This window comes from Dendrobates tinctorius, unplaced genomic scaffold, assembly GCF_039654945.1.
Source record: "Dendrobates tinctorius isolate UK_male_01 unplaced genomic scaffold, ASM3965494v1 ptg000102l, whole genome shotgun sequence".
Taxonomy (NCBI): domain Eukaryota; kingdom Metazoa; phylum Chordata; class Amphibia; order Anura; family Dendrobatidae; genus Dendrobates; species Dendrobates tinctorius.
In genome coordinates, this window is record NW_027361770.1 from 6,030,289 (window position 1) to 6,056,668 (window position 26,380).

General features: G+C 46.4%; 2 protein-coding genes across 14 annotated transcripts in view; one reads left to right on the forward strand and one right to left on the reverse strand.

The window, feature by feature from the left end:
• TRIP13 (thyroid hormone receptor interactor 13) overlaps positions 1-21,898 on the reverse strand; it is a 256,246-nt gene extending 234,348 nt beyond the window's left edge. For 4 of the 6 annotated variants that reach the window (XM_073587703.1, XM_073587706.1, XM_073587701.1 and 1 more), the window contains exons 1-2: positions 21,653-21,754; positions 2,050-2,157 (exon numbers count right to left, since the gene is read on the reverse strand). In XM_073587703.1, the coding sequence (XP_073443804.1) occupies positions 2,050-2,157; positions 21,653-21,741 (197 nt within the window). In that variant the 5' untranslated portion in view covers positions 21,742-21,754. The other 2 variants (XM_073587704.1, XM_073587702.1) reach the window with 2 other exon arrangements.
• An 18-nt stretch (positions 21,899-21,916) lies between these two features.
• Positions 21,917-26,380, forward strand: part of BRD9 (bromodomain containing 9) — a 124,308-nt gene continuing 119,844 nt past the window's right edge. For all 8 annotated transcript variants that reach the window (XM_073587692.1, XM_073587693.1, XM_073587694.1 and 5 more), the window contains exons 1-2: positions 21,917-22,054; positions 24,538-24,761. In XM_073587692.1, the coding sequence (XP_073443793.1) occupies positions 21,970-22,054; positions 24,538-24,761 (309 nt within the window). In that variant the 5' untranslated portion in view covers positions 21,917-21,969. The remainder of the gene's footprint in view (positions 22,055-24,537; positions 24,762-26,380) is intronic.

Below are 26,380 nucleotides of genomic sequence, written 5' to 3' on the forward strand. Positions count from 1 at the left end.
TCAGGATTGAGGATTCAGAGAGCCGACCGGGTGTATAAAGATGGCCCCTGGGAGTTGCAGAGGCGTAAGTCTCGAAGTGAGTGAGAAGCGCCCATTTGAGGGGCGGGGATACGGGCGTGATGTTTTCCGGTGGGCGGAGCCTCGGGTTTGCTCCGTGAATAAGTCCAAGCCGGGGCCTAAATTTCTGCTTTAAGTCTGACTGCTTGTGCCTGCCAACAAGGGTTTTGCCACCAAGTATTAAGTCTTATTTGCCAGAGGGGTCAAATACTTATTTTTCACTGCAAAAGGAAAATAAATTTATATAATTTACACAATGTGATTTTCTGGATTTTATTTTTTATATTCGATATCTCAATGTTAAAATTAACCTACCCTTAAAATTATAGACTGTATATGTCTTTGTCAGGGGGGAAACCAGCAAGGGATCAAATACTTATTTCCCCCACTGTATATTTGGTATTGCTGTGCCTGTAAAAAGTCCAATCAAAATATAAAATTAAACTTAATTGGTTAACACCATAACCAGGAAAAAAAAAAAAAAAAAAAAAAAAAACACGTCACCACTCCCAGCCCACCCCCCAAAAAAATCATATGTACCCCAAAATGATATCAATGAAAAAGGCAGCATGCTAGATGAAAAAAAAAAGACAAACATTCAGCTCTACTGATAAAAAAATAAATATGTCACAAGTATTGGAAAATTATGACATGAACCAAACGAATGGGTTAGTGGCATCAGATTTTAGTGAAATCACAGCACGCTGCTATTTTTTGTCACTGACACTTTCTGTCGGTGAATAATAATTGAAAAACAAAATCGCGCATCAGCAGTCCCCCTAAATCCACACCAATGCACACAATGACAGAGCAGGGGCTGAAAACACAGTGTCAATGTTTGCATGTGTATTCTCAACTTTCTCCTGAGAGTACAGTCGCTGGCTGAACACAGAATCACAGCAGCCGGCAACCAAGGCTGACAAGAGGGAAATGAAAACAAGCACACACTGACACTGCAGGGACAGAGTGCGTGCGCTCCTAAATTCAATATAATGTTTTATTTATAAAACTAATTTAGTAAAATCTCTGGTACCAGTATGATTTTTATAGGGGCTACAAACCCTATGTGAATGTCCTAATACATATAAGAGAGTCGGTGGCAAGTGCAGCATTGGAGAGTTAAATGGCAGGGATTGTTGGTATTCATGAATTGTCTACAAAACAAATCTATACAAGTAACCGGATAAGGAAATGGAAATAAACCACTTTCAGACTGTGATAATTTATGACAAGCTTGTCACTTAAAGAGAATGTCCCACAAAAACTGCAGTTTACTTTTTTTTTTAATAAAAGATTATTGCACCATATGATATGTATTGCATACATTTGTTGTGTTTTTGTTGCATAATATAAATTCAATAAAAGTTTGAACTGGAAAAAATTGCAGTTTAATCAATAATGAAAAATTAATATTTTCCACAATTGGATGGGTTACAAAAACATTGCTGTGCGAAGATAAACCTATAATAATGCTCCTGATGTAAACTTTAACTCCCGGCCCGACCAGAGAGAGACCCATAACGTGTTATTTTCAGGTTATGTTTCCAGCCACTTTGATGTTATGCTGTGATTTATTGAGGCGAGCGGAGAGATCCTCTGCTATAGTACTTGACTGCTACCATAGCGAAGAGCCTCGACATCAGCATTACTAGGGTACATCTATCCTCACTACCTTCTAAGGCGTCTCTCCATGGCCAGGAAAGCTGTTATGCGGAGTCCAACAGGGGCACCATTCTAAATGGATCACAGCACAGCTATAGAAAGGATTCATTTTCTATTAGTAAATACCCTGTTTTGTGTCACAGCTCTTGGAACAAGAGAAAAAAAACAATGTGCAAAACTAAGAATACTGGCTATAATTTATATAAAGCTAGAATGGCGTCAAAAATGTGACTTCACCACCCTGTGAACTAATAAAACTTCCATAATTAAGTACCATGTATGCTTAACTTTTACTATTTGAACATTTAATTGACCTTTAACAATACAAACCTGTTGGATTTTTGATGTACTTCTACATGTACTTGAAGAGAATCAACTAAATGTGGAAGAGCTTGTTTAAGGTCTCCTACCGCTTCATCCATCCTTCTCTGGCAGTTTCTAATTAAATGGCGAAAACAATAAAACATGTAATATTAATTAGACTGTAAAAATGTGCCCTTATATGTGGTCTTAAAAAAGGGTGTATTTACAAATGGCAGAATTGGTGCAGACATTTCTGAAATTTTTTGGTTTATCATGTGCATTGACTTCAGCAGTCTTGGAAATTTATGTAACATAGCCAACGTGTGCGATTGAACCCTGACAGCATTAAAGGGGTTGCTCAGGACTTAGATATTAATGACTTGTCCCCATGAGTGTGTGGACATGAGGTCCCCAGAATTCCCACCCAATCAGCTTGCTGTGGCTAGAATTTCAGTGTAAAGGGCTGGAACAGCCCAGCTTGATACACTGTAGTAGTAGTAGTTCTTGGGTACTGGAGCTCAACTCCTTTTTACTTCTAGAAAAGGATTGGTTATGCTTTAATAAGGAGGGGTCATCAAGATATAAGACCTGGACAACTTTAAGAAAACACCTATTGGAGGTAGCAATCCTAAAAGTCAATGTTGACCCTTTAACGAGCCTTCTTACATGACTTAGGATAAAAGCCAAGCCAGAATCTCCATTCTAGTCCTCTTCCTCTCTGAAGAGACAATTTGCATAATTAGCATATTTCCCAGAGGAGCATTGCGGCTTTAAGTCTCCTCACCTCGACATGCTTAGCATGTCATTCTCCGCAAGGAGAAATGATACTTCTTGGATTTAAGAAAACAAACACACAAAACACTGAAAACCTGGCAAGAAGGTAAGAATCTTCTCAAGTAAAGAAATAACCACAAATAACACCAGCTTAGGTTGCTCCCATGTACGTTATCCGAGTGCTGAGGCCAGTGAATAGCTGTAGTTGTTCTGTGAAGGCGGATGCTCAATCTCTCTCTTTTGGCATTTTTGTGTTTTGCTACCTCACAACCTGGAATGTCACTGTTTTTTGAGGGTTTACAACAGTTCATGTAAAACGTGCCTACAGCAGTGAAGATTTGGTTCTCTTTTTATTGTGCAGTAAACAAATAGGACAAAGTAACTGAAAACTTCAGTGTGCATAACTATTCATCCCCACTAAAGACATTACTTTGAAGGCCTCTTTTAGAAGCAGTTACAGCTGCAAGTCAGTTTGGGTAAGTCTCTGAGCTTTCCACATCTTCTCACTGAGATTTTTGCCCATTCCTCAAGGCAAAACTGCTCCAGCTCCTTCAAGTTCAATGGTTTCTTCTAATTATCAGCAATCTTTGAGTCTGACCACAGATTCTCAATTGGATTAAAGTGTGGGCTTTGATTAGGTCACCACAAAACATTTACATGTTTCCTCTTAAACCACTCGAGTGTTGCTTTAGCACTCTGCTGTGGGTCATTGTCTTGTTGGAAGGTAAACCTCTGTCCCGGGCTCAAATCACTGACAATTTGCTCAAGAATATCCCTGCACTTCACACCATCCATCTTCCCGTCAACTAGGACCATTATCCCTGCCCCTGCTGTCAAAATACATCTCCACAGCATGATGCTTCCACTACCATGTTTCACTGTGGGGATGGTGTTCTTGGGGTGATGAGCTGTGTTAGTTTGTTGACCGACATAACGTGTACCTTGATGGCCAAAAAGGTCAATTTTGGTCTCATCTGATCACCACAGAACCTTCCTCCATACATTTGGAGAGTCTTCCACATGTCTTTTAGCAAACTTAAAATGAGCCTTACAATTTTCGGTTGTAAGTAAAGGCTTTTTTCCATAAAGGCCACCTCTTAGTAGTGTACGGCTTATTGTGGCTGTAAGGACAGATACTCCAGTCTTTGCTTGGGAGCTCTGCAGCTCCTTCACGGTTACCTTTGGTCTCTGTGCTGCCTCTCTGATTAATGCCCTCCTTGCCCTGGCTGAGAGTTTTGATGGGCGGCCCTCTCTTGGCAGGACTGGTGTGGTACCATGTTCTTTTCATTTGATGATAATGGATTTGGTGCTGCAGGGGGATCATCAGAGATAAAGATGGGTTATAAAAAAAAAAAAAAATCCCAGACTTGTACTTCTCAACAACTTCAACCCTGACTTGTTTGGAGATTTCCTTAGTCTTCATGGCGTAGTTTGGTTAGTAATTGCTTTTCCTTAATCCCTTAACGCACTAAAACGGCGGCCGCTAAATGGCCTTTTCCTTTATCGCTGTTTTAAAACGGAAAATCGGGTATAAGAGCGCCTCCAGGGTCAGAAATATATGGAATTAGTCTTCCGGTAATTCAGGTTCTAGGAACCTTCCATGACAGCAGCATCGGAGGATGTCTCCCCGCCCTAATGGGGGACAGGAAACAGAGGTCAAATACCCTTCCCCTTTCTACAACCATCAGTGTTTTTCTGGACACACTAGCATGAATAGTTACCACCAAAATGCAGGAATCATCCAATAAGAACATCAGATAGAGAGGGAAATTGGTGCTGTCGTGGAAGGTTCCTAGAAACCGAATTACCGGTAAGACTAATTCTATTTTCTCTAGTAACCTTCCACTACAGCAGCATCGGAGTAATACCAACAACTAATTTCTTAGGGCGGGATAACCGCCTGCAGAACTCGTCTGCCGAATGTTAAAGGGAATCTGTCACCCCTTTTTTCGTCTATCAGCTGCTGGCACAGCCATTAGGGGTTTATCTACAGGATTCTGTAATGCTGTAGATAAGCCCCCGATGTAACCTGAAAGATAAGAAAAACAAGTTATATTATACTCACCCAGGGGCGGTCCGGGTCCAGTTTTGGTCCGATGGTTGTTGCGGTCTGGTGCCTCCCATCTTCTAACGGTGACATCTTCTTCTTTGCTGCCTGTTGCGGCTCCTGCGCAGGCGCACTGCTCTGCCCTATTGAGGGCAGAGCAGAATACTGCAGTGCACAGGCACCGGACCTCTCCCTCAACAGGGCAGAGCAGTGCGCCTGCGCAGGAGCCGCAACAGGCAGCAAAGAAGACATCACCGTTAGAAGATGGGAGGCACTGGACCGCAACACCCATCGGACCAAAACCGGACCGGGACCGCCCCTGGGTGAGTATAATATAACTTGTTTTTCTTATTTTTCAGGTTACATCGGGGGCTTATCTACAGCATTACAGAATGCTGTAAATACTGTAAGTCCCTGTTGGCTGTGCCGGCAGCAAAAAATGGGGTGACAGATTCCCTTTAAATCCCTACTAAAATCTAGTCTGTAGTGTCTGGTAAACGTATGGACAGAAGACCAGGTGGCGGCTCTGCATACTTGCTCAGTAGATGCGTTCCCTCTATCTGCCTAAGATGTTGATACTGAATGTGTAGAATGAGCCTTCAGTGATGCAGGAGGAGCTAGGTTCTGTGGTCAGTATGCGAGACACATAGCTTGTTTGATCCAATTGGCGACCGTATTCTTAGCCGCCTTCCTGACCTTATTCTGATTCTGAGGGCTGAATAAATACGTTTCGGTCAATCCTCAAACCTTCGGTTTGTTGGAGGTAGTAGAGACCCACCCTACGAACATCGAGGGTGTAAAAGGCCTCCTCTTTTGTTTTGGAAGTATTTGGGCAGAATGAGGGTAGCACAATATCCTGACCTCTATGAAAAGTCTGAGACTACCTTATGCATAAAGGAGGGATCTAAGTGGAGGATAATGCTATCTGCAGTAACTGTTAAGTAGGGCTTTTGTATCGATAGGGCCTGTAGCTCTCCTACACGTCTAGCAGAAGTAATTGCTACCAGAAAGACAGTTTTAAGGGTAAGGTTTTTTAAACTCAGACAATAAAGGTTCAAATGGATCTCTGGTTCAACTGTTGAGCACCAGATTTAAATCCCAAGGGGGAATCCGGCTGCGAAGTCTAGGCCGGATTCTAGCTGCTGAGGTCATGAAATGCTTTATCCAGCCATGACTAGCTAAGTTCTGGTCAAAGAAAGAGCTAAGAGCTGACACCTGCACCTTCACCTAGATCAAGTCCCTTTTGAAGAAAATCCAAAATCTGAGCAATGTTAAGATGAAAGGGATCAGGAATATTCGGAGAACACCAGGACGAGAATTTCTTCCAAACCTTGACATAAATGGCATTGATCACTAGCTTCCTACTCTTCTGGAGAGTTTGTATCACTTCATCTGAGAGTCCTTTAGCTCATAGGATTCTGGCTTCAGTAGCCAGGCTGCAAGGTTCAGCCTGTGAAGGTCCAGATGTAACAGGGGACCCTGGTGAAGGAGGTCATCTTTCTGGGATAGAAGTAGCGGACCTTCCTGGGCCATGTCCATCAAAGCACTGTACCAACTTCCTCCTGGCCACATAGGAGCAATTAGAATCATGGTGACGATTGGACCGTATCTTCTGTAACGTCCTTGCTAGAATCGGGATCGGTGAGAAGACATAGGCCAGGTTGAACCTCCAAGAATGAGAAAAGGCGTCTATTCCCAATGCCCCGTCTGCGGGATTCAGGGAGAAAAAAAAAAAAAGTCTTCACCTTCGCATTCTCGCCATTGGCAAACAGATCCACATCCGGAATCCCCCATCTTGTCAACAAGGGATAGGAAGATTGCTTGATCGAGGCACCACTCCCCCGCATGGACATCTTTTCTGCTGAAGAAGTCTGCCTGAACATTGGCGGACCCCTTCAGATGGGCTGCTCCTCTGTGCCCAGGTCAACATGCCAGCAGCTCCGGAGTTCCCAACAAAGGAAAACCCCGCCGGTAGCGCGTGCGTTGAACCGTGGAACACACCAGGAAGTGAACCGGAAGTTCGGCATAACGTCATTTCCGGTACGCGCGGCATTCGGATTCTGCTGGCATGTGGAGAGGAGGACCCAAGCTGCATATCACCTCCTCGCTTTACCCGCAGAGGGGTGGGAAACGTCCCAAGTCAAATGTGCTCCATGGAGACAGGAGCAGCACATGGAAGAGAGCGGAGCCCCCGACCTCAGTTGCCCGGTATTAAGTTAGTAGACCTGGGTGTTCCAGATCGCCGGCCACAGCAGCACCATTAGGAAACCTCTTCATGTCCCATAGGTGACAGGAAAAACACTGGTGGTTGTAGGAAGGGGAGGGGTATTAAACCTCTTTGTTTCCTGTCCCCCATTAGGCGGGGAGACACCCTCCAATGCTGCTGTCGTAGAAGTCGACTAGAGAATCTCCAGATTTTCAGCTATCGGGAGTAGACGAGACCCTGGAGAACACGATCAAGGATGGTTTTTCATTGCATAACGGCAATCTCTTAAAAAGTGTGATCTGGTTTAAAAATAATTTCTCTCTTCGCTGAGATTATATAAAATAGAGAGAAATGATGTCCCTAAGCCCCCCACGATACCTTTATTCTGGATCCACAAACACCCCGGATCTCGTCCTCCTTATCCTGAAAAAAATGGCAGGTGCATGCGCAGTGCACCCGTGATGATCTGCCTGCCTGCATCCGGAAATCGCAGGGATTTTTTTTAACTGGTTGATGACTTTTGATTACGGTGATAAATCCTATTAACGTGATCAAATACTCCAATATCTGGTAAATATAGCAGCACTTCCCTCTCTTCACTCCTTATAGTTCTACTGTGAGAGAAGAAAGCATACAAGTGCCGTATGAAGATGTGAGGCGCCGGACTGCAACACCCATCAGACCAAGACCAGACCGCCCCCCGGTGAGTATAATCTAATTCCTTTTTCTTCTCTTTTAGGTTACATCGGGGGCTTATCTACAGCATTACAGAATGCTGTAGATAAGCCCCTGATGGCGGTGCCGGCAGCTCATATTCGAAAAAAGGGGTGACAGATTCCCTTTAAAAGGTATTACCCTGAACATGGGTTTAGTAAAAAAACAAACACAGACTCCTTTCCTACTGAGCAACAAAATCCCTCCACGGTACCCCTGTGTTTGCAGCGGTCATGTCCTGAGGCCATTATAAAGCCCTAATTAGTATCCTTCATTTTAATGATTCCCAAATCCCCCCAAGAAATGTCTCCAACTACGATCACTTTAATAAGTTGAGACCCCTAATTTCCATTCTAAAATATTTTTAAATTCATATACCTGAGCAAAATGTGGCAGTTGATGAGTTCTTGATACTGCTATTTCAAACAGAGCTTCTTTTCCTTTAGTTAGCTGTTGATCATCTAGAAGAATCCGATGCATTGGGTCTACATAAACAGCTGCCAAAAGAATGTTATTTTGTAATAGTAGCTCCTCTCTCCGTTTCATTGATGTAGCAATGCCACTTGCAATTAACCCTCCTCTTTGGGACAGGCGAAACATCAGGTTCTTCCACTCCTTTAAGAAAATACCTGGAGTTAAGTCCTCTGCTTGTAATTTTTTAGTCACTGTAAATGGGTGCTCTAGCAATTTTTCCAGCTCAGTCACCTGATTCCACTGACTTTCATTTAGCGTCAGTTGAGGGTTAGCCATGTCTACAAGAAAGGTTTTCAGTTCAACCAAGCGCTGAATTATTAAGTACTGCCCCATCGTGTGGCTTGATCAATAATTGCCCCTTTTCTAGCACGTCTCTTCAAAATTGAGTCAACTTTAGGGGTTCTGGCAACAGTAGCCAATTTTCTCACCTTGCCAATCAGTGCAGCAGCATGTCCTTCCTGCAGACTGTCTCTTATAGCCAGCTGTAGCGTATGCACAACACAGCGCATGTGATGAATGAAAGAACGTATTGACACAGTTTCAACAAGATCATCTAAACTATCATGTTGCTGTTCATCTGAAGCAACTTCAGTTTGCTCCTCAGTTACAATACTGTGTTCCTCTATTTCAAACATTTCTGTGTCTGTGGACCCAGAATGTTCTTCTAGCTGCTGGTCACCATCATTACTCTCATTTAATAGCTTAATAGTACTTATCATATTTGAAGCATTGTCAGTTACGACAGAAAGAACTTGCTCTTTTTTAAGTTCATAGTCTTGCAGAACCTTTTCCACCAAGACCTGGAGAAACTCACTGGTGTGATGAGCTTTGGTGTCTTTTACTGCCAATGTCTTGGTAACTATTTCATTTTCGTCACAAACAAATCGGACATTGATGGCAAAATAGTTCACTCTGTGACGTGTGCAGGCATCCATTTTAAGAAACAGAAAGCGTCCCTTGAGAGTTTTTTTAAGTTCTTCCTTTTGTTTAAAAGCTTCTTCGATTACTAATTTTCTAATACTCTCTCCAGAGAAACACCAAGCTTGCGGGCCATTTCCCCATTCAGACACATAAAAGCTGGTCGTGAAAATAATGAAATAGGCACACTATCCTTTACAACAAGCTCTATGATCTGTTTTTTAAATGTATCTACTGTCATTGTCACAGTAACTTTGTCACTGACAAAATATCTTGCAACTGATGGCTGCAAAGTTCTCTGCTCCTTTGTTTGGCTGGAAGAGCTGGGCACTGGTTCATTGGTTTGGATGCAGTCTTTCTCATCCACTGCTTTCAGTACTTCTGGATGAAAGCGCTGTAAATGTCTCTTTAGATTAGAAGCTCTGGTAGGAGCATTTTTATCTTTGCCTGAATATGCACTCATCTTGGCTTCACAGCATTTGTTTTCGTCTGGATCATTTGTCATACACTGACAATGTTTTCTATCTTGAGTGATGGTGAAATGTTCAAATACAGCTGATTTAAAGTGACGCTTCTTTGACATTCTCAGGTTTTTAATTCTGCATTCACAATCCAAATGACAATTGTTTTTCCTAAAAACAATTGTACAAAATTATTGCCAGGTCGTACAATTGATATAGTGGTCAGTAATACTGTTATTCCTCATGTACTCACAGTTAACTGATGCAAAGTTTGTTAAAAGGATAATACTTCTTACAGTCTTCCTCTTCTGAGTAGCAGCTGTGAGATGCATGGAAGACGCACACCAAACATCTAGTCTAGAGGAGGAGCTTTACTACTAAGAATTTGCAACACATTTTCACTTTCCGTTTCATACATTGTAAGTAGGGGGTTGGGGCAGCATGAGGTTAACCAAGTATAAGATTAGATAAGGGCAGTGGAGAACAGTGACACACAAGAAGTAAGAAATGTCTCTATCTTCAGCAGAACTGCTTATCACTGTTGTTCATAGTTTGATAGAACATATATATTTGAGTAACATTTATAAAATTCATATGAAAGTTCAATTCTGAAATATTAATACATTTTTTTTTTTTTTAAAACTGGAGTCTGTACATTTCTACCGACTCCAACCAAAACTAACTCTGACTCCGACTCCACAGCCCTGGCTACAAGTGTTGCATTCCTTGTGTCAAGCCACTCATGACCAATACACAACGCCAAAAGCGTCTTACCTGGGACATGGAGAAAAAGAACTGGACTGTTGCTCAGTCGTCCAAGGTGTTTTCAGATGAAAGTAAATTTTGCATTTCATTTGGAAATCAAGGTCTCAGAGTCTGGAGGAAGAGGAGAGGCACACAAACCAAGCTGCTTGAGGTCTAGTGTGCAGTTTCCACAATAAGTGATGGTTTCAGGAGCCATGTCATCTGCTGGTGTAGGTCCACTGTGTTTTATCAAGACCAAAGTCAGCACGGCCGTCTACAAGGGAATTTTAGAGCACTTCATGCTTCCCTCTGCCGACAAGCTTTTTGGAGATGGAAATTTCATTCTCCAGCAGGACTTGGCAACTGTCCACACTGCCAAAAGTACCAATACCTGGTTTAAAAAAAAACCCAGTATCACTGTGCTTGATTGGCCAGCAAACTCGCCTGACCTTAACCCCATAGAGAATCTATGAGGTACTGTCAAGAGGAAGATGAGAGACACCAGACCCAACAATGCAGATGAGCTGAAGATCTGCAATCAAAGCAACCTGGGCTTCCACAACATCTCAGCAGTGCCACAGGTTGATCACCTCCATGCCATGCCGAATCAATGCGGTAATCAGGGCTGTGGAGTCGGTAAGCCAAACCTGCGACTCTGACTACTCGACGCCAACATATATTGCTTATATTTAAGTGAAAAATGTATTGTAGTACAATGTGAACATCAGACATTTAATCATTTTTATGATACATAGTTTATCACATAGTGTATTGTAAGTGGCAAAAAACAGTTTTCAACAAAAACATAAATAACATTTGTGCAGTCTATGAATTAGTTGTAAGAAATAGAATTGCCTCCATCAGATCCTCCTTCATAGATGACTTCAAATCTGACCTAATAATTTTAAGGCTAGAGAACAATCTCTCTACACTAACTTGGATTGAAGGTAAAGCCGTAACCACATGGGCAACATCTCTAACAATTTCCGGGTATTAAGGAATTGCCTCATGCTCAGTCAGTTTTGTTGAACGGTTCAATTTTTCTATTACTTTGAGCAAGTGAAACATTTTGCTGAAATATGGTCAATCTTCTTGCTATAGGAGACGGAGTGAAATCTTTTTCCTTCTGGCAACGCTTTGCCTGCTCCACGTCATCCAAATACTTGTCAAAGTCAAACTCCTCATCTGATGAGGATGAAGATATGGCAGCAGTAGCACTGTCAGGACCCAAGTCCTCTTGCACCTGGCAGTCCTCCTGTAGGTCACTCATCTTAACTGCTACCTCAATCAGAGCTTCTTTTCCTTTAGTAAGCTGTTGATCATCAAGCAGTATAAGGCTAGTTTCACATTAGCGCTTTTGAGCGCAGCGACGGCCTGCGCACGGCCACCGCTAAGCCCCGCCAGTAGCTCCGCCTACCGGCGCATGACGCTGCATGCGTCCCCTTTCTTTATCACTGGGGGCGCAGGCCGTGCGCAGTATACGTTTAGCGGCGCATGCGCCTTCTTGATGGTGCTCCGAGCGCAACCAAACTGCAGCAGGTTGCGTTTGGCGCAGGTCGGCGCACCGTCAAAAGGACGCATGCGCCGCCAAACGCATACTGCGCACGGCCTGCGCCCCCAGTGATAAAGATAGGGGACGCATGCAGCGTCATGCGCCGGTAGGCGGAGCTACCGGCGGAGGCGCGGCAGGGGGCGGGGCTTAGCGGCGGCCGTGCGCAGGCCGTTGCTGCGCTCAAAAGCGCTAATGTGAAACTAGCCTAAGATGACTTGGGTCCACATAAACAGCTGCCAGAAAAATTTTATTTTCCAATAGCTGTGTCTCTCTCCGTTTCATTGAAGCAGAAATGCCATCTGCGATTACACCTCCTCTTTTGGACAGGCAAAATAGCAAGTTCTTCCACTCCCTTATGAAAATGCCAGGAGTTAAATCCTCAGCTTGTAATTTTTTAGTTACGGTAAATGGGTGATTAAGCAATTCCTTCAGTTCAGCCACCTGTGTCCATTGACCTTCATTTAGAGTTACTTGAGGGTTCGCCATATCTATAAGAAACGGCTTTAGTTCAAGCAATCGCTCAATCATTAAATAAGTGCTGCCCCACCGAGTGGCTTGATTGACAATTGCCCATTTCCCAGCACGTCTCTTCAAGATGGAATCAATTTTAGAGGTTCCGGCGGCAATAACCAATTTCCTCACTTTTCCAATCAGATTTCCAGCATGTCCCTCTTGCAGACTATCTCATATTGCCAGCTGCAGTGTGTGCACAACACAGCGCATGTGATGACTATGAAAGTGTTTTGAAGCACCTTCAACAAGATCATCTATTTCTAAAGTATAATTTTGATGTTCTTCAGTTGCATGAACAGCACTGTGGCCTTCCATCTCAAACACACTGAAACCTACATTTTCTTCTAGCTGTTGTTCATTACTCTCATTCATCAGTCTAATTGTACTTATGTTTGAAGCATTGTCCGTTACAATAGCAAGAACCTGTTCTTGTGTGAATGTAGCCTTAGATCAGGAATAGAACAGCCATTCATAGGACATTTCACAACTTTCCCAAATTCCTATGAAAAAATATTCAGCACATTCTGCATTGAATTATTGTACCGAATTTATTATATATTTTAGGAGTCAGAGTCAGTCCATTTCATACCGACTCCACAGCCCTGGCAGTAATTGATGCAAAAGGAGCCTTGACCAAGTTTTGAGTGCATTTACTGAACACATTTCAGTAGGCCAATATTTCAGATTTTAAAATAATTTTTCAAGCTGGTGTTATACAGTATTCTAATTTACTGAGAAATAGCTTAGTTACTCACCGATAACGGTGTTTCTCGGAACCCATGACAGCACCACGGAGAGAGGGGATCCGCCCATCAAGGACAGGAACCTACAGACAAAAGAGCGGCACCTCTCCTCCGCCCCCAGTTGGTTACAGAGCATCAGAGGGTCTCCCGGTTAGTTAATAACAAAAGTATATACATAACATTATAATTTGTATACTTATAGAGAAACCTCGTGTCTAAGAACACACTCTACACACATTAAATCGTGCTCACCGCACACGTGAAAAAAGGGGGGGAATTAAGCGGGTGCTGTCATGGGTTCCGAGAAACACCGTTATCGGTGAGTAACTAAGCTATTCTCCCTCACCCATGACAGCACCACGGAGAGAATTTCAGAGATTGGTAGCTTAGGGAGGGACCACCGCCTGAAGGACCCTTCTCCCGAAGGTCAGGTCAGACGCAGAGGCTAGATCTAGGCGATAGTGTTTGAAAAAGGTAGAAGGTGTTGACCAGGTGGCCGCCTTACAGATCTGTTCTATTGATACCTCTGATCTTTCTGCCCATGAGGTCGCCATTGCTCTCGTAGAGTGGGCTTTTAGACCCTCCGGGATGGTATTCCCGCTGCATGAGTATGCCAGGGCAATCGCGTCTCTTATCCATCTTGCCAGGGTACTTTTGGACGCCCCGAGCCCCTTACGAGGTCCCTGGAAACACACAAAGAGAGATCCTTCCTTCCTACATCCCTTGGTGGCCTCTAGGTAGTGCACTAAGCACCTCTTCACATCTAATGTGTGAAATTTCTCCTCTCCTCTATTCGTAGGGTTTGGGCAGAAGGAAGGAAGGACTACCTCCTGTGATCTCCATAGATTCCATAAGTGTGTTGCTACCTTGGGCAAATATGCAGGGTCAGGTTTCAATATAATTCTATCCTCCATAATTTTAATGAATGGGGGTAATGCCGATAAGGCTTGAATGTCACTTACTCTGCGGGCCGATGTTAGGGCCACTAGCAGTATCGTTTTTAATGATAGGGTCTTTAGTGGAGCTGACTGAATAGGCTCGAATGGGGGTCCTGTTAGGGCTGACAACACTAAGTTCAGATCCCATGATGGTACTTTCTGGGTAGCTATTGGTCTAGACCTGGCTGCGGCCCTCATAAACCGTGACACCCAAGGGTCGCTCGCCACCTCCTGATTATAGAGGGCGCCCAGGGCCGCTAACTGTACCCTCAGTGTGTTAGTCGCTAGTCCCTGTTCTAACCCCCTTTGGAGGAATTCCAGGATTTTATCCATTTGTATTCCATCCTGAACCTTTGCCCCCGAACTGGATAGGAATTTTCTCCAGGTTCTACCATAGGCTTTGATTGTAACTGGTTTTCTACTTTTTTGTAACGTGGAAATTAGATTTTCTGAAAATCCTTTCCCCCTCAGCAGTGACCTTTCAAATTCCATGCTGTTAAATGGAGGTTCACTGCTTGGGGGTGTAGCACAGGGCCCTGCGATAGAAGGTCGGGGAGATCTGGTAGAACCCAGGGGTCGGTTACTGACATTATTCTGAGCCATGAAAACCATGTTCTTTTTGGCCAGAAAGGGGCTATAAGTATTACCCGAGCCCCCTCTTCCCTGACTTTCCTTATCACCGCCGGAAGGAGAATGGTCGGTGGGAAGGCATACAGTAGACCCCGTGTCCATGGGAGCATAAATGCGTCCAGGGTGTGAGGATTCCCTTTGGGATTTAGAGAACAGAATGTTTCCACTTTTTTGTTTTTGTGGTCTGCAAATAAGTCTATGTCTGGGGTTCCCCACATTTCCACAATCTTCTGAAAAACAGACTGATTTAGAGCCCACTCCCCCTGATGTAGTTGGGTACGGCTCAGAAAGTCTGCCGTTTGGTTCTCTACTCCCCGTATATGTAGCGCCGATAGGGACACTAAGTTTTTCTCTGCTAACCCGAATATCTCGAAGGATGCCTCCATTAGCGTTCTGGACCTGGTTCCCCCCTGGTGGTTTATATAGGCCACTGTTACTCGGTTGTCCGAGAATATCCGGACATGATGGCCTTTTAATGCTGGCAAAAAGTGACTCAAGGCATAATTTACTGCTAGCAGTTCTTTTTGATTCGAGGAGGCTTTTAGTTCTTGACTTCTCCATCCCCCTTGAGCCACGCTGATGCCCATGTGTGCTCCCCATCCCACAGGACTGGCGTCGGTGGTAATTACATGTGTGATTTTGGCCTCCCAGGGGATCCCTTTGGACAAGTTGTTTTTGTCCTCCCACCAGGCTAGGGAAAGAATAGTTTTTGAACCTAGCGTAATATGATGTTCCAAGTGGTCTCCTAAGGTCCGCTGGTTGGTCAGGATATCCCATTGCAGATCCCTCATATGTATTTGTGCCCACTGGACCGCCGGCAAGCATGCAGAGAGGGACCCTAACAGGGACATTGCTCGTCTTAGTGTCATAGAGGGGTTTTGCCTCGCTTTTTGTACCATATGAATAATTCTGTCCCTTTTGTGATCTGGCAAGTAACACACTTGGATGTTTGAATCCAGTGTCAGGCCTAGGAACTCCTGGACTCTCTTTGGTTCCAGCCTTGACTTTTTCAGGTTCAGAAGCCACCCGAGGTTTTTTAGAGTGCTCATCACTCGGTCCCTCTGTTCTGTGCATTTCTGGCCTGAGTTGCTCGCTATTAAAAAGTCGTCCAAATAAGGCACTATCAGAACATCCTGTTCTCTTATGTGAGCCATCATCTCTGCCACCAATTTCGTAAAGACCCGTGGAGCCACTGAGATCCCAAATGGCAGGGCCTTGTATTGGAATTCTCTTATTTCTCCTGCTATCGAGACTGCTAGCCTGAGGTATTGCCTGGATTCTTTGTGAATGGGGACATGGTAGTAGGCATCGCTGAGGTCTAGGACCACCATAAAGCATTGCGGAAAGAGAATTTTGATGGTCGATTTGATCGATTCCATCTTGAATTTTTCGTTCTTGATATAGCAATTCAGTCTTTTTAAATTTATGATGGTGCGGAAGGTGCCGTCTGGTTTGGTTACCAGGAAGAGAGGCGAGTAGAACCCCCTGCCTCTCTCCTGTGGGGGAACCTCCTGTAGGACTTTTTTGTCCAACATACTCAGAACCTCCTTTTCGAGGGCGTCCTGTTCGTTTTTTGACGACCTTATCGGGGTAATTATGTATTTTTGCGGCGGGAGAGAATAAAAGTTTATCCTTAATCCCGATCTTACAAGATTTATCAGCCAGGGATTGTTGGATATTTTCTCCCAGGCTGGGAGGAAAAACCTTAGTCTCCCTCCCACCCTGGGCCCACAGTCACTTGGCGGGTTTTTTATCCCGGGACGAGTTACCGAAGATGAACCCCCTGTCCCTTCTTCTGTCTTCCCATTTTTGGTCTCTCGGGGGTCTCCTCTGGAAGAACTTTTTGTTCCGAAAGGACCGTTTAAAGCCTGTGGCGGTCACAGGTCCTAGGTTTGGGAAGCCTTTCTTTTTGTCGCCTGCCTTTTCGAGGATGTCATCCAAGGTTTCCCCGAAGAGGAATTTTCCTTCACAGGGAATGGCGCATAATTTTATTTTTGTCTGGAGATCCCCAGGCCAACATTTTAACCATAAAGCTCGTCTAGCTGCATTCGACAAGGCTGCTGTTTTAGATGACAATCTTATCGAATCAGCCGAAGAGTCGGCCAGGTAGGCTGCCGCCCCTCTTATCATTGGCATGGATTCCAGGATTTTATCTCTGGGAACCCCTTCCCTTATCTGTCTCTCCAATTGGTCTATCCATACCATAAGAGCTCTGGAGGTACAGGTTGCCGCTACCGCCGGCCTGATGTTTCCCCCTGCTGATTCCCAGGTGCCCTTAAGTAGGGTATCCGCTTTTTTATCTAACGGGTCTTTCAGGGTACCCATATCTTCAAAGGGGAGTGCAAACTTTCTTGAAGCTTTGGCTATGGCCACGTCTAGTTTGGGGGCCTTATCCCATGATGTGGATGCTTCCTCCTCAAATGGGTACTTCCTTTTGATGGAAGGAACCGTGGAGCTTTTCCTATCCGGTTTTTCCCATTCTTTATCTATGAGGCCTTGGACGTTCTTATTTAACGGAAATACCTTCCGTTTCTTTTGACTCAGTCCCCCGAACATAATGTCCTGGACTGATCTATCAGTCCGGGGGTCTTCCACCCCCATAGTGGATCTTACCGCCTTTACTAAGGCATCCACTTCGTCCAGGGGGAAACAATGATGACCTTCCGTCTCCTCATCGGAGGATGACGAGTCGGTATTTACAGTATGGGAGGTGACTTCCCCTGACGATAAGCTGTCTGATTGGGACTCTATCACCACGTCCCCCTTCCTTTCCCGTTTTCTGGATGAAAGGGCACTCTGAATTTCTGCGCGGATTACCGCCCTTAGGTCTGCGGCATGATCCGGGGTTTCACCGCCGAGGACCTCCTGTACACAGGAGTCACACAATTTTTTCTCCCAGGGCGTTGGTAATGGTTTCCCACAGGTGGGGCATTCCCTGTTCTTGGTCTTTTCTTTCTTCTTTCCCTGATAAGGGAAAGAAGTCTATTACAATGGGGAACATTCACGAAGATCCACTTACCCTCATGCGCGGTTGCAGGTACCAGTTTTGGAAGTGGATCCAAATCCCTCACTGGGCGATCCACGGCAGGTGACTTGCTCCTTGCAGTAGACTGCTGCGTGGAGTGGCTGCTGGACCTGCTCCCCCGTCCGTCTTTATCCTTTTGGCGGCGCTGGTGATGCTGCCTTTGTTGCTGCTGCTGCTTAGGCTGCTGTAGCTCCTCATGCTGGTCGCTATCCATCGCGCCTGAACGCTTCCAGCCCTGAGGCTGCTTTAGCGTTCCCAATTTGAATAAGCCGCCCTGGCGTCACCTGTCTTCCCGGCCTGCACCGCTCTTCCCCCGGGGAGTGCGTACTGCGCATGTGCCGACCCGCGGGGACCCGGAAGTTCCTCATTCTACTTCCGGGGTAGCGCCATCTTGGTACACCTGTGTACCCGGCGCTGCCCCTATCCGGCGTCCCCCGGCCCCTACTCCTCCCGGAGCGGCGGCCCGGTCCTCCCCGCCCGCTCACCCTGGACAGCCCCTCAGCTGCAGCGGTGGCGGCTTCGGCAACCGACCCCGCCGCGACAGGGGCCTTCCCGCTGTCTGACCGCGGACGGGGCGGTCCCGGATCTTCACCTTCCGGTAAGCGCTGCGCTCCTGCTGCCGTGGTTCACCCGTCAAGGACAGGAACCCAACTGGGGGGCGGAGGAGAGGTGCCGCTCTTTTGTCTGTAGGTTCCTGTCCTTGATGGGCGGATCCCCTCTCTCCGTGGTGCTGTCATGGGTGAGGGAGAAATGACATTTGGGTTTTCATTGGCTGTAAGCCATACTCATCAACATTAACAGAAATAGCCACTCTGTTTGTAATGACTATATATATATATATATATACACACTCACTGGCCACTTTATTAGGTACACCATGCTAGTAAGGGGTTGGACCCCCTTTTGCCTTCAGAACTGCCTCAATTCTTCGTGGCAGAGATTCAACAAGGTGCTGGAAGCATTCCTCAGAGATTTTGGACCATATTGACATGATGGCATCACACAGTTGGCGCAGATTTGTCGGCTGCACATCCCTGATGCGAATCTCCCGTTCCACCACATCCCAAAGATGCTCTATTGGATTGAGATCTGGTGACTGAGGAGGCCATTTGAGTACAGTGAACTCATTGTCATGTTCAAGAAACCAATCTGAGATGATTCGAGCTTTATGACATGGCGCATTATCCTGCTGAAAGTAGCCATCAGATGTTGGGTACATTGTGGTCATAAAGGGATGGACATGGTCAGCAACAATACTCAGGTAGGCTGTGGCGTTGCAACGATGCTCAATTGGTACCAAGGGGCCCAAAGAGTGCCAAGAAAAAATTCCCCACACCATGACACCACCACCACCAGCCTGAACCGTTGATACAAGGCAGGATGGATCCATGCTTTCATGTTGTTTACGCCAAATTCTGACCCTACCATCCGAATGTCGCAGCAGAAATCGAGACTCATCAGACCAGGCAACGTTTTTCCAATCTTCTACTGTCCAATTTCGATGAGCTTGTGCAAATTGTAGCCTCAGTTTCCTGTTCTTAGCTGAGAGGAGTGGTACCCGGTGTGGTCTTCTGCTGCTGTAGCCCATCTGCCTCAAAGTTCGACGCACTGTGCGTTCAGAGATGCTCTTCTGCCTACCTTGGTTGTAACGGGTGGCAATTTGAGTCACTGTTGCCTTTCTATCAGCTCGAACCAGTCTGCCCATTCTCCTCTGACCTCTGGCATCAACAAGGCATTTCCGGCCACAGAACTGCCGCTCACTGGATTTTTTTTCTTTTTCAGACCATTCTCTGTAAACCCTAGAGATGGTTGTGCGTGAAAATCCCAGTAGATCAGCAGTTTCTGAAATACTCAGACCAGCCCTTCTGGCACCAACAATCATGCCACGTTCAAAGGCACTCAAATCACCTTTCTTCCCCATACGGATGCTCGGTTTGAACTGCAGGAGATTGTCTTGACCATGTCTACATGCCTAAATGCACTGAGTTGCCACCATGTGATTGGCTGATTAGAAATTAAGTCTTAACACACAGTTGGACAGGTGTACCTAATAAAGTGGCCAGTGAGTGTATATATATAATCAGTTTTTGTATTGAAGAACTGAAATAAATTAACTTTTTGACGATATTCTAATTTTGTGAGAAGCACCTGTATATAGAGACCATCATATGGGGCTCATCATATACTGGAGCATTATATATGGGGCCCATTATATATGCGGCATTATATGTGGGGCCAATCAAATACTGGAGCATCATATGGGGCCCATTATATATGGAGCATTATATGGGGCCCATCATATACTGTATGGAACATTATATAGGGCTTATTATACTGTTGGAGCAAAATATGGATCTCATTAAACTGTATGCAGCAATACATCTGGCTTATTATACTGTATGGGGCAAAATATGGGTCTCATTATGCTGTATGGAGCAATATAGCTGGCTTATTAAAATGTATGGGGCAATAACGCAGTGTGACTCCGGCCTTAGCAGCCACTGCCAGTACAGCACAGTGATGGTCTCCTCTGCAGGAGATATAGAGTGGGGGACAGACCACCACGGCTCCACAGTTAGTGGCCACGTCCAGTACAGTGGTGGTCTCCTCTGCAGGAGATAGGGTGGGGGACAGACCACCACGGCTCCACAGTTAGTGGCCACGTCCAGTACAGTGGTGGACTCCTCTGCAGGAGATAGAGTGGGGGACAGACCACCCTGGCTCCACAGTTAGTGGCCACGTCCAGTCCAGTGGTGGTCTGCTCTGCAGGAGATAGAGTGGAGGACAGACCACCCTGGCTCCACAGTTAGTGGCCACGTCCAGTACAGTGGTGGTCTCCTCTGCAGGAGATAGGGTGGGGGACAGACCACCACGGCTCCACAGTTAGTGGCCACGTCCAGTACAGTGGTGGACTCCTCTGCAGGAGATAGAGTGGGGGACAGACCACCCTGGCTCCACAGTTAGTGGCCACGTCCAGTCCAGTGGTGGTCTGCTCTGCAGGAGATAGAGTGGAGGACAGACCACCCTGGCTCCACAGTTAGTGGCCACGTCCAGTACAGTGGTGGTCTCCTCTGCAGGAGATAGGGTGGGGGACAGACCACCCTGGCTCCACAGTTAGTAGCCACGTCCAGTACAGTGGTGGTCTCCTCTGCAGGAGATAGAGTGGGGGACAGACCACCCTGGCTCCACAGTTAGTGGCCACGTCCAGTACAGTGGTGGTCTGCTCTGCAGGAGATAGAATGGAGGACAGACCACCCTGGCTCCACAGTTAGTGGCCACGTCCAGTACAGTGGTGGTCTGCTCTGCAGGAGATAGAGTGGAGGACAGACCACCACGGCTCCACAGTTAGTGGCCACGTCCAGTACAGTGGTGGTCTCCTCTGCAGGAGATAGGGTGGGGGACAGACCACCCTGGCTCCACAGTTAGTAGCCACGTCCAGTACAGTGGTGGTCTCCTCTGCAGGAGATAGAGTGGGGGACAGACCACCCTGGCTCCACAGTTAGTGGCCACGTCCAGTACAGTGGTGGTCTGCTCTGCAGGAGATAGAATGGAGGACAGACCACCCTGGCTCCACAGTTAGTGGCCACGTCCAGTACAGTGGTGGTCTGCTCTGCAGGAGATAGAGTGGAGGACAGACCACCACGGCTCCACAGTTAGTGGCCACGTCCAGTCCAGTGGTGGTCTGCTCTGCAGGAGATAGAGTGGAGGACAGACCACCCTGGCTCCACAGTTAGTGGCCACGTCCAGTACTTGCACAGTGGTGGTCTCCTCTGCAGGAGATAACGTGTGGGGGGCAGACTGATAACCCAGCCCCACGATTCCCGCCGAGGCTGAAGGACAGTGCGTGCGATATAAACGCGCTCCCCATGGCCGCGACCACACAGGACATACATGCCCGATGGCGTCTGCGTCCTCTCACTTATCATGCACGCATCCGTCCGTACTGAGAGAGCCGCGGACAGGGTGCCCACAGCGCACATCTCTTCACTAGATGCCCGCGCTTACCTTTGTCTGGGACCGGAAGTGAGCGCACGCCTTACGTCAGACGTTTGTAGATGAAGTCAGTCTTCCTTTGCCGCCATTTTGTCGGCGTCCTTCCCATCATTAATCGGCGGTTGTAGGGATTGGAAAGCGTTGTGTTTGTGCTTTCTTCCCCCACACTCGGTGTGCATGGTATTATCGTCCTACCTGTCCTGTATTGCTGAACTATGGGAAAGAAACACAAGAAGCACCGGTCCGAGTGGAGATCGTACGACGCCGGAGATCTGAGCTCCCCCCCAGACCAGTCTCAGTGTGAGTATCCCGAGCAGGCCTGTTTGTGATCTGGTGACGCGTCCTTCCATGGTTACAGGGGAGCAGCGCTGCTCAGTGATCTGGTGACGCGTCCTTCCATGGTTACAGGGGAGCAGGCCTGTTTGTGATCTGGTGACGCGTCCTTCCATGGTTACAGGGGAGCAGCGCTGCTCAGTGATCTGGTGACGCGTCCTTCCATGGTTACAGGGGAGCAGCGCTGCTCAGTGATCTGGTGACACATCCTTCCATGGTTACAGGGGAGCAGCGCTGCTCAGTGATCTGGTGACACGTCTTTCCATGGTTACAGGGGAGCAGGCCTGTTTGTGATCTGGTGACGCGTCCTTCCATGGTTACAGGGGAGCAGCGCTGCTCAGTGATCTGGTGACGCGTCCTTCCATGGTTACAGGGGAGCAGCGCTGCTCAGTGATCTGGTGACACATCCTTCCATGGTTACAGGGGAGCAGCGCTGCTCAGTGATCTGGTGACACGTCTTTCCATGGTTACAGGGGAGCAGCGCTGCTCAGTGATCTGGTGATGCGTCCTTCCCGTGGTTACATGGGAGCAGCGCTGCTCAGTGATCTGATGTCACGTCCTTCCATGGTTACAGGGGAGCAGCGCTGCTCAGTGATCTGGTGACACATCCTTCCATGGTTACAGGGGAGCAGCGCTGCTCAGTGATCTGGTGACGCGTCCTTCCATGGTTACAGGGGAGCAGCGCTGCTCAGTGATCTGGTGACACATCATTCCATGGTTACAGGGGAGCAGCGCTGCTCAGTGATCTGGTGACACGTCTTTCCATGGTTACAGGGGAGCAGCGCTGCTCCGTGATCTGGTGATGCGTCCTTCCCGTGGTTACATGGGAGCAGCGCTGCACAGTGATCTGATGTCGCGTCCTTCCATGGTTACAGGGGAGCAGCGCTGCTCAGTTATCTGGTGTCACGACCTTCCATGGTTACAGGCGAGCAGCGCAGCTCAGTGATCTGGTGACGCGTCCTTCCATGGTTACAGGGGAGCAGCGCTGCTCAGTGATCTGGTGACACATCTTGGTTGAAGGGGAGCATGGATCCGCCTCATAGATCATTGGAGGCTACTGTGTTCTCTATGTGAGTATAGACTGACTGGCTCTTCGGTTATTGCAAGGCAGCATCTATCCAGCCCTCCATAGTGTAAAGTGCTGCGGAATATGTTGGCGATATAAAAATAAAATTATTATTATTATTACCTGTTGGTGGGTGGGAGCCACAACCATCTTCCCTTATAGAGTGTCCGCCCTTCACTTATTCTCTAGGGGCTGCTGAGCACAGCGTCTGGCTTGTCTCGGCAGCCACATAGAGAATCCAGCTGCAGATTACCTCCTATTGGGGGTAAGGGAGCCGATTATTAGGAGGGAATTGGACAACCCCTTTAATCACCCTTTTATTTTTTCAATCTGTGGTGTCCTGAGTTTATAGCTTTAGCTGATTTTATTTGTATATATTGCTTTACATCATCATTAGCATGGCTATGTGCAGACTGTTGCTGAACCTTATTCAGGGGACACTGGCATGTCTTCCCATTTATTATCGGGCTCATGACTCCGTTTATTTCCATGAGACTTGGTTGTCATGTGATGATCTGAAAGGCTTATAACATGAAGCTGCAGTGAAGGTTACTTCTGGCCCTTGATGTGCACATCTCATAGAGCTGTGCTGTGGACATCCAGCCTCACTGGCCTGGGCAGAGGATGTGATCTGTGTCTTATCGGGGCCCACGGGATGCCAGGCCGAAAGCTACAGCACTGCAAATATCTGAGCGTCTGCTGCAGAGCATGTAGCATTTGTATCCAATTTGTGATATGGAAATCCAACGAGTGTGAACATGATCTTAGAACAGGCAGTTCAAAAGGTGAAAATGTGCCGTGGACACTGACTGTAGGTACATTTGTGCACCGCTATTGCTATGTGGCCGGAACCAGAGACCAACTGCTACATCTGGAGCTAGCTCCCATTGAAATACTATACTGTAGCACTTTACATGCTGCTGTCAGGAATGACCACCGTATTTAAAAGCCCATCACCCGCTTTTCCTGGCCATGTGCTGTGATGTTTAGGTTTTAGGTGCCAAAGTCTGCCGTGCCAGCTGGGCGCCCCCTGACTGGCATGGCACTAGTCATTTGAAGCCCATTGCTAATCATTCACCTTTTCCAGAAACATAAATCGCAAGAGATAAAAGAAAAATTACATATTTTGTACTGCTGGATCTGTAATTGTCTGAACAAACAAGACTTGTCCCGTATGTTGACTGCTGAATTGTAGTGACAAAGCCACATTCTTTTTTTTTTTTTTTTTTTACAAGGTGTTTTCATTTGTGCTTAAAAAATGCTGTATAAAAATTGTGTATCGCCATTACCATACTGACCCGCAGAACAAAGCTACCGGGTCATTTGGCCTCCATGCACACACAGTCTCCCGTCCGTGACAGGTTATGTGTTTCTATCATTTTAGATTATGTGGGGAAACCTTCAGAAAAGCCTCTGAAATTGGTTCTTAAAGTTGGTGGAAGTGAAGTGACTGAATTGTCTGGATCTGGACATGATTCTAGTTACTATGATGATCGTTCAGATCACGAACAGCGAGAGCGTCACAAGGAAAAAAAGAAAAAAAAGAAAAAGAAGTCCGAGAAAGAGAAGGATAAACATGTAGTTGATGAAGAAAGGAGGCGTAGAAAGGTATGTGGGTAGCTGCGAGTCTTAATGATGTATCTGCTCTCATCTATTCTATCCTTGTCATTTTAAGCAGGTTTTCCATGGCTTTTTCAAGTTACCAGAGCGCCGGCATCTTTCTGAAGTCCCCACTCTCTAGAACCAATATTCCAGTGGTCTCTTCAGTGACTTGACCACTGATTGGCTGTAGGGTCAAGTGATTGATGGATAGGCCATCATCACTTAAGGAGGAATGACCTTCTGCTCAACAACCCTGCTCCCCTCTCTCACCAAGGAAAAGTAATATTATATAAATTAATACAATCTAGTCTATAAATTAAATGTGTAATATGTAAAAATAGAACTGATCCAAAGCAAATGGAGCACTTACATGGGAAAGAAAAGCTGCATGGTGCACAGTGGTTATTGCAGCTCTGGGGCCCTGGGTTCGAATCCCACCAAGGACAACATCTACAAGGTTGATCCTTAAACCTCTCTGACATCCATCACTCAGTTACAGTGCAGCGGGAAGTGCGTTCCTATCAACCGCCGTACATGTACAGCACCATAAGAGTCCATGGCTGCGTTAAATCATGCAGTGACCGACTAAAGATAGCTGCCGACTGTGACATCAGACCATCTGTACCTCCTGACCGCCCTGCTCGCCATATTTCACTCAGAACTGCAGAGCAGTTGTATAGTTTCTCTTTGTACCTGAGAGAAATCATTGGTGGCTAGTGGCTACTATCCTCATTCACAGATAGCTTCTGATCTGCTGTTACTGTTCTGTAGCAAGAAGGGTAGCTGTGTCTGTCTGCACAGTGTCCATAGCATGGAGCAGGTGCCAGGAGACAGGTCAGTACACCTGGACATGTAGAGGTGGGCCGTAGGAGGGCAACAACCCAGAAGCAGGACCGCTACCTCCTCCTTTGTGTGAGGAGGAGCTGTGCCAGAGTCCAGCAAAAAGACCTCCAGCAGGCCACTAACATCCATGTGTCTGCACAAAATGTCAGAAACAGACTCCATGGGGGTGGTTTGAGGGCCCAACGTCCACAAGTGGGTGTTGTGCTTGCAGCCCAACACTGTGCAGGGCAATTAGCATTTGCCAGAGAACACCAATATTGGCAGATTCAATATTGGCACCCTCTGCTCTTCACGGATGAGAGCAGGTTCACACTGAGCACATGGGACAGATGTGACTGGAGTCTGGAGACGCTGTGGAGAACATTCTGCTGCCTGCAATATCCTCCAGAAGGACTGGTTTTGGCAGTGGGTCAGTAAAAAAAAAAATGGCGTGGGTTCCCCTGTTTCTCCACTGTATTCCTCTCTAGCCAGGAAAAACTCACAGCTGGGGCTGCAACCCTCAGCTGTCAGCTTTAGCAATGTTGGTTATTAGGGTGCGTTCACACATTGCTTTTTTTTTTTAGCATTTTCTTATGCGCGAAATCGCATTAGTCATTTAGGACAACATTTGGATCATCAGACATCCACAACGAACTTCTGGAGTGAGTTTGCTGCACTGAAACTAAAGGGGCCGAATAATAGTGCATGTCCGAATTTTCAGTTTTTGCATTTCCACAAAAAATTAAAATAACCAATAAATTTCATTCAACTTCACAATTGTGTCCCACTTGTTGTTGATTCTT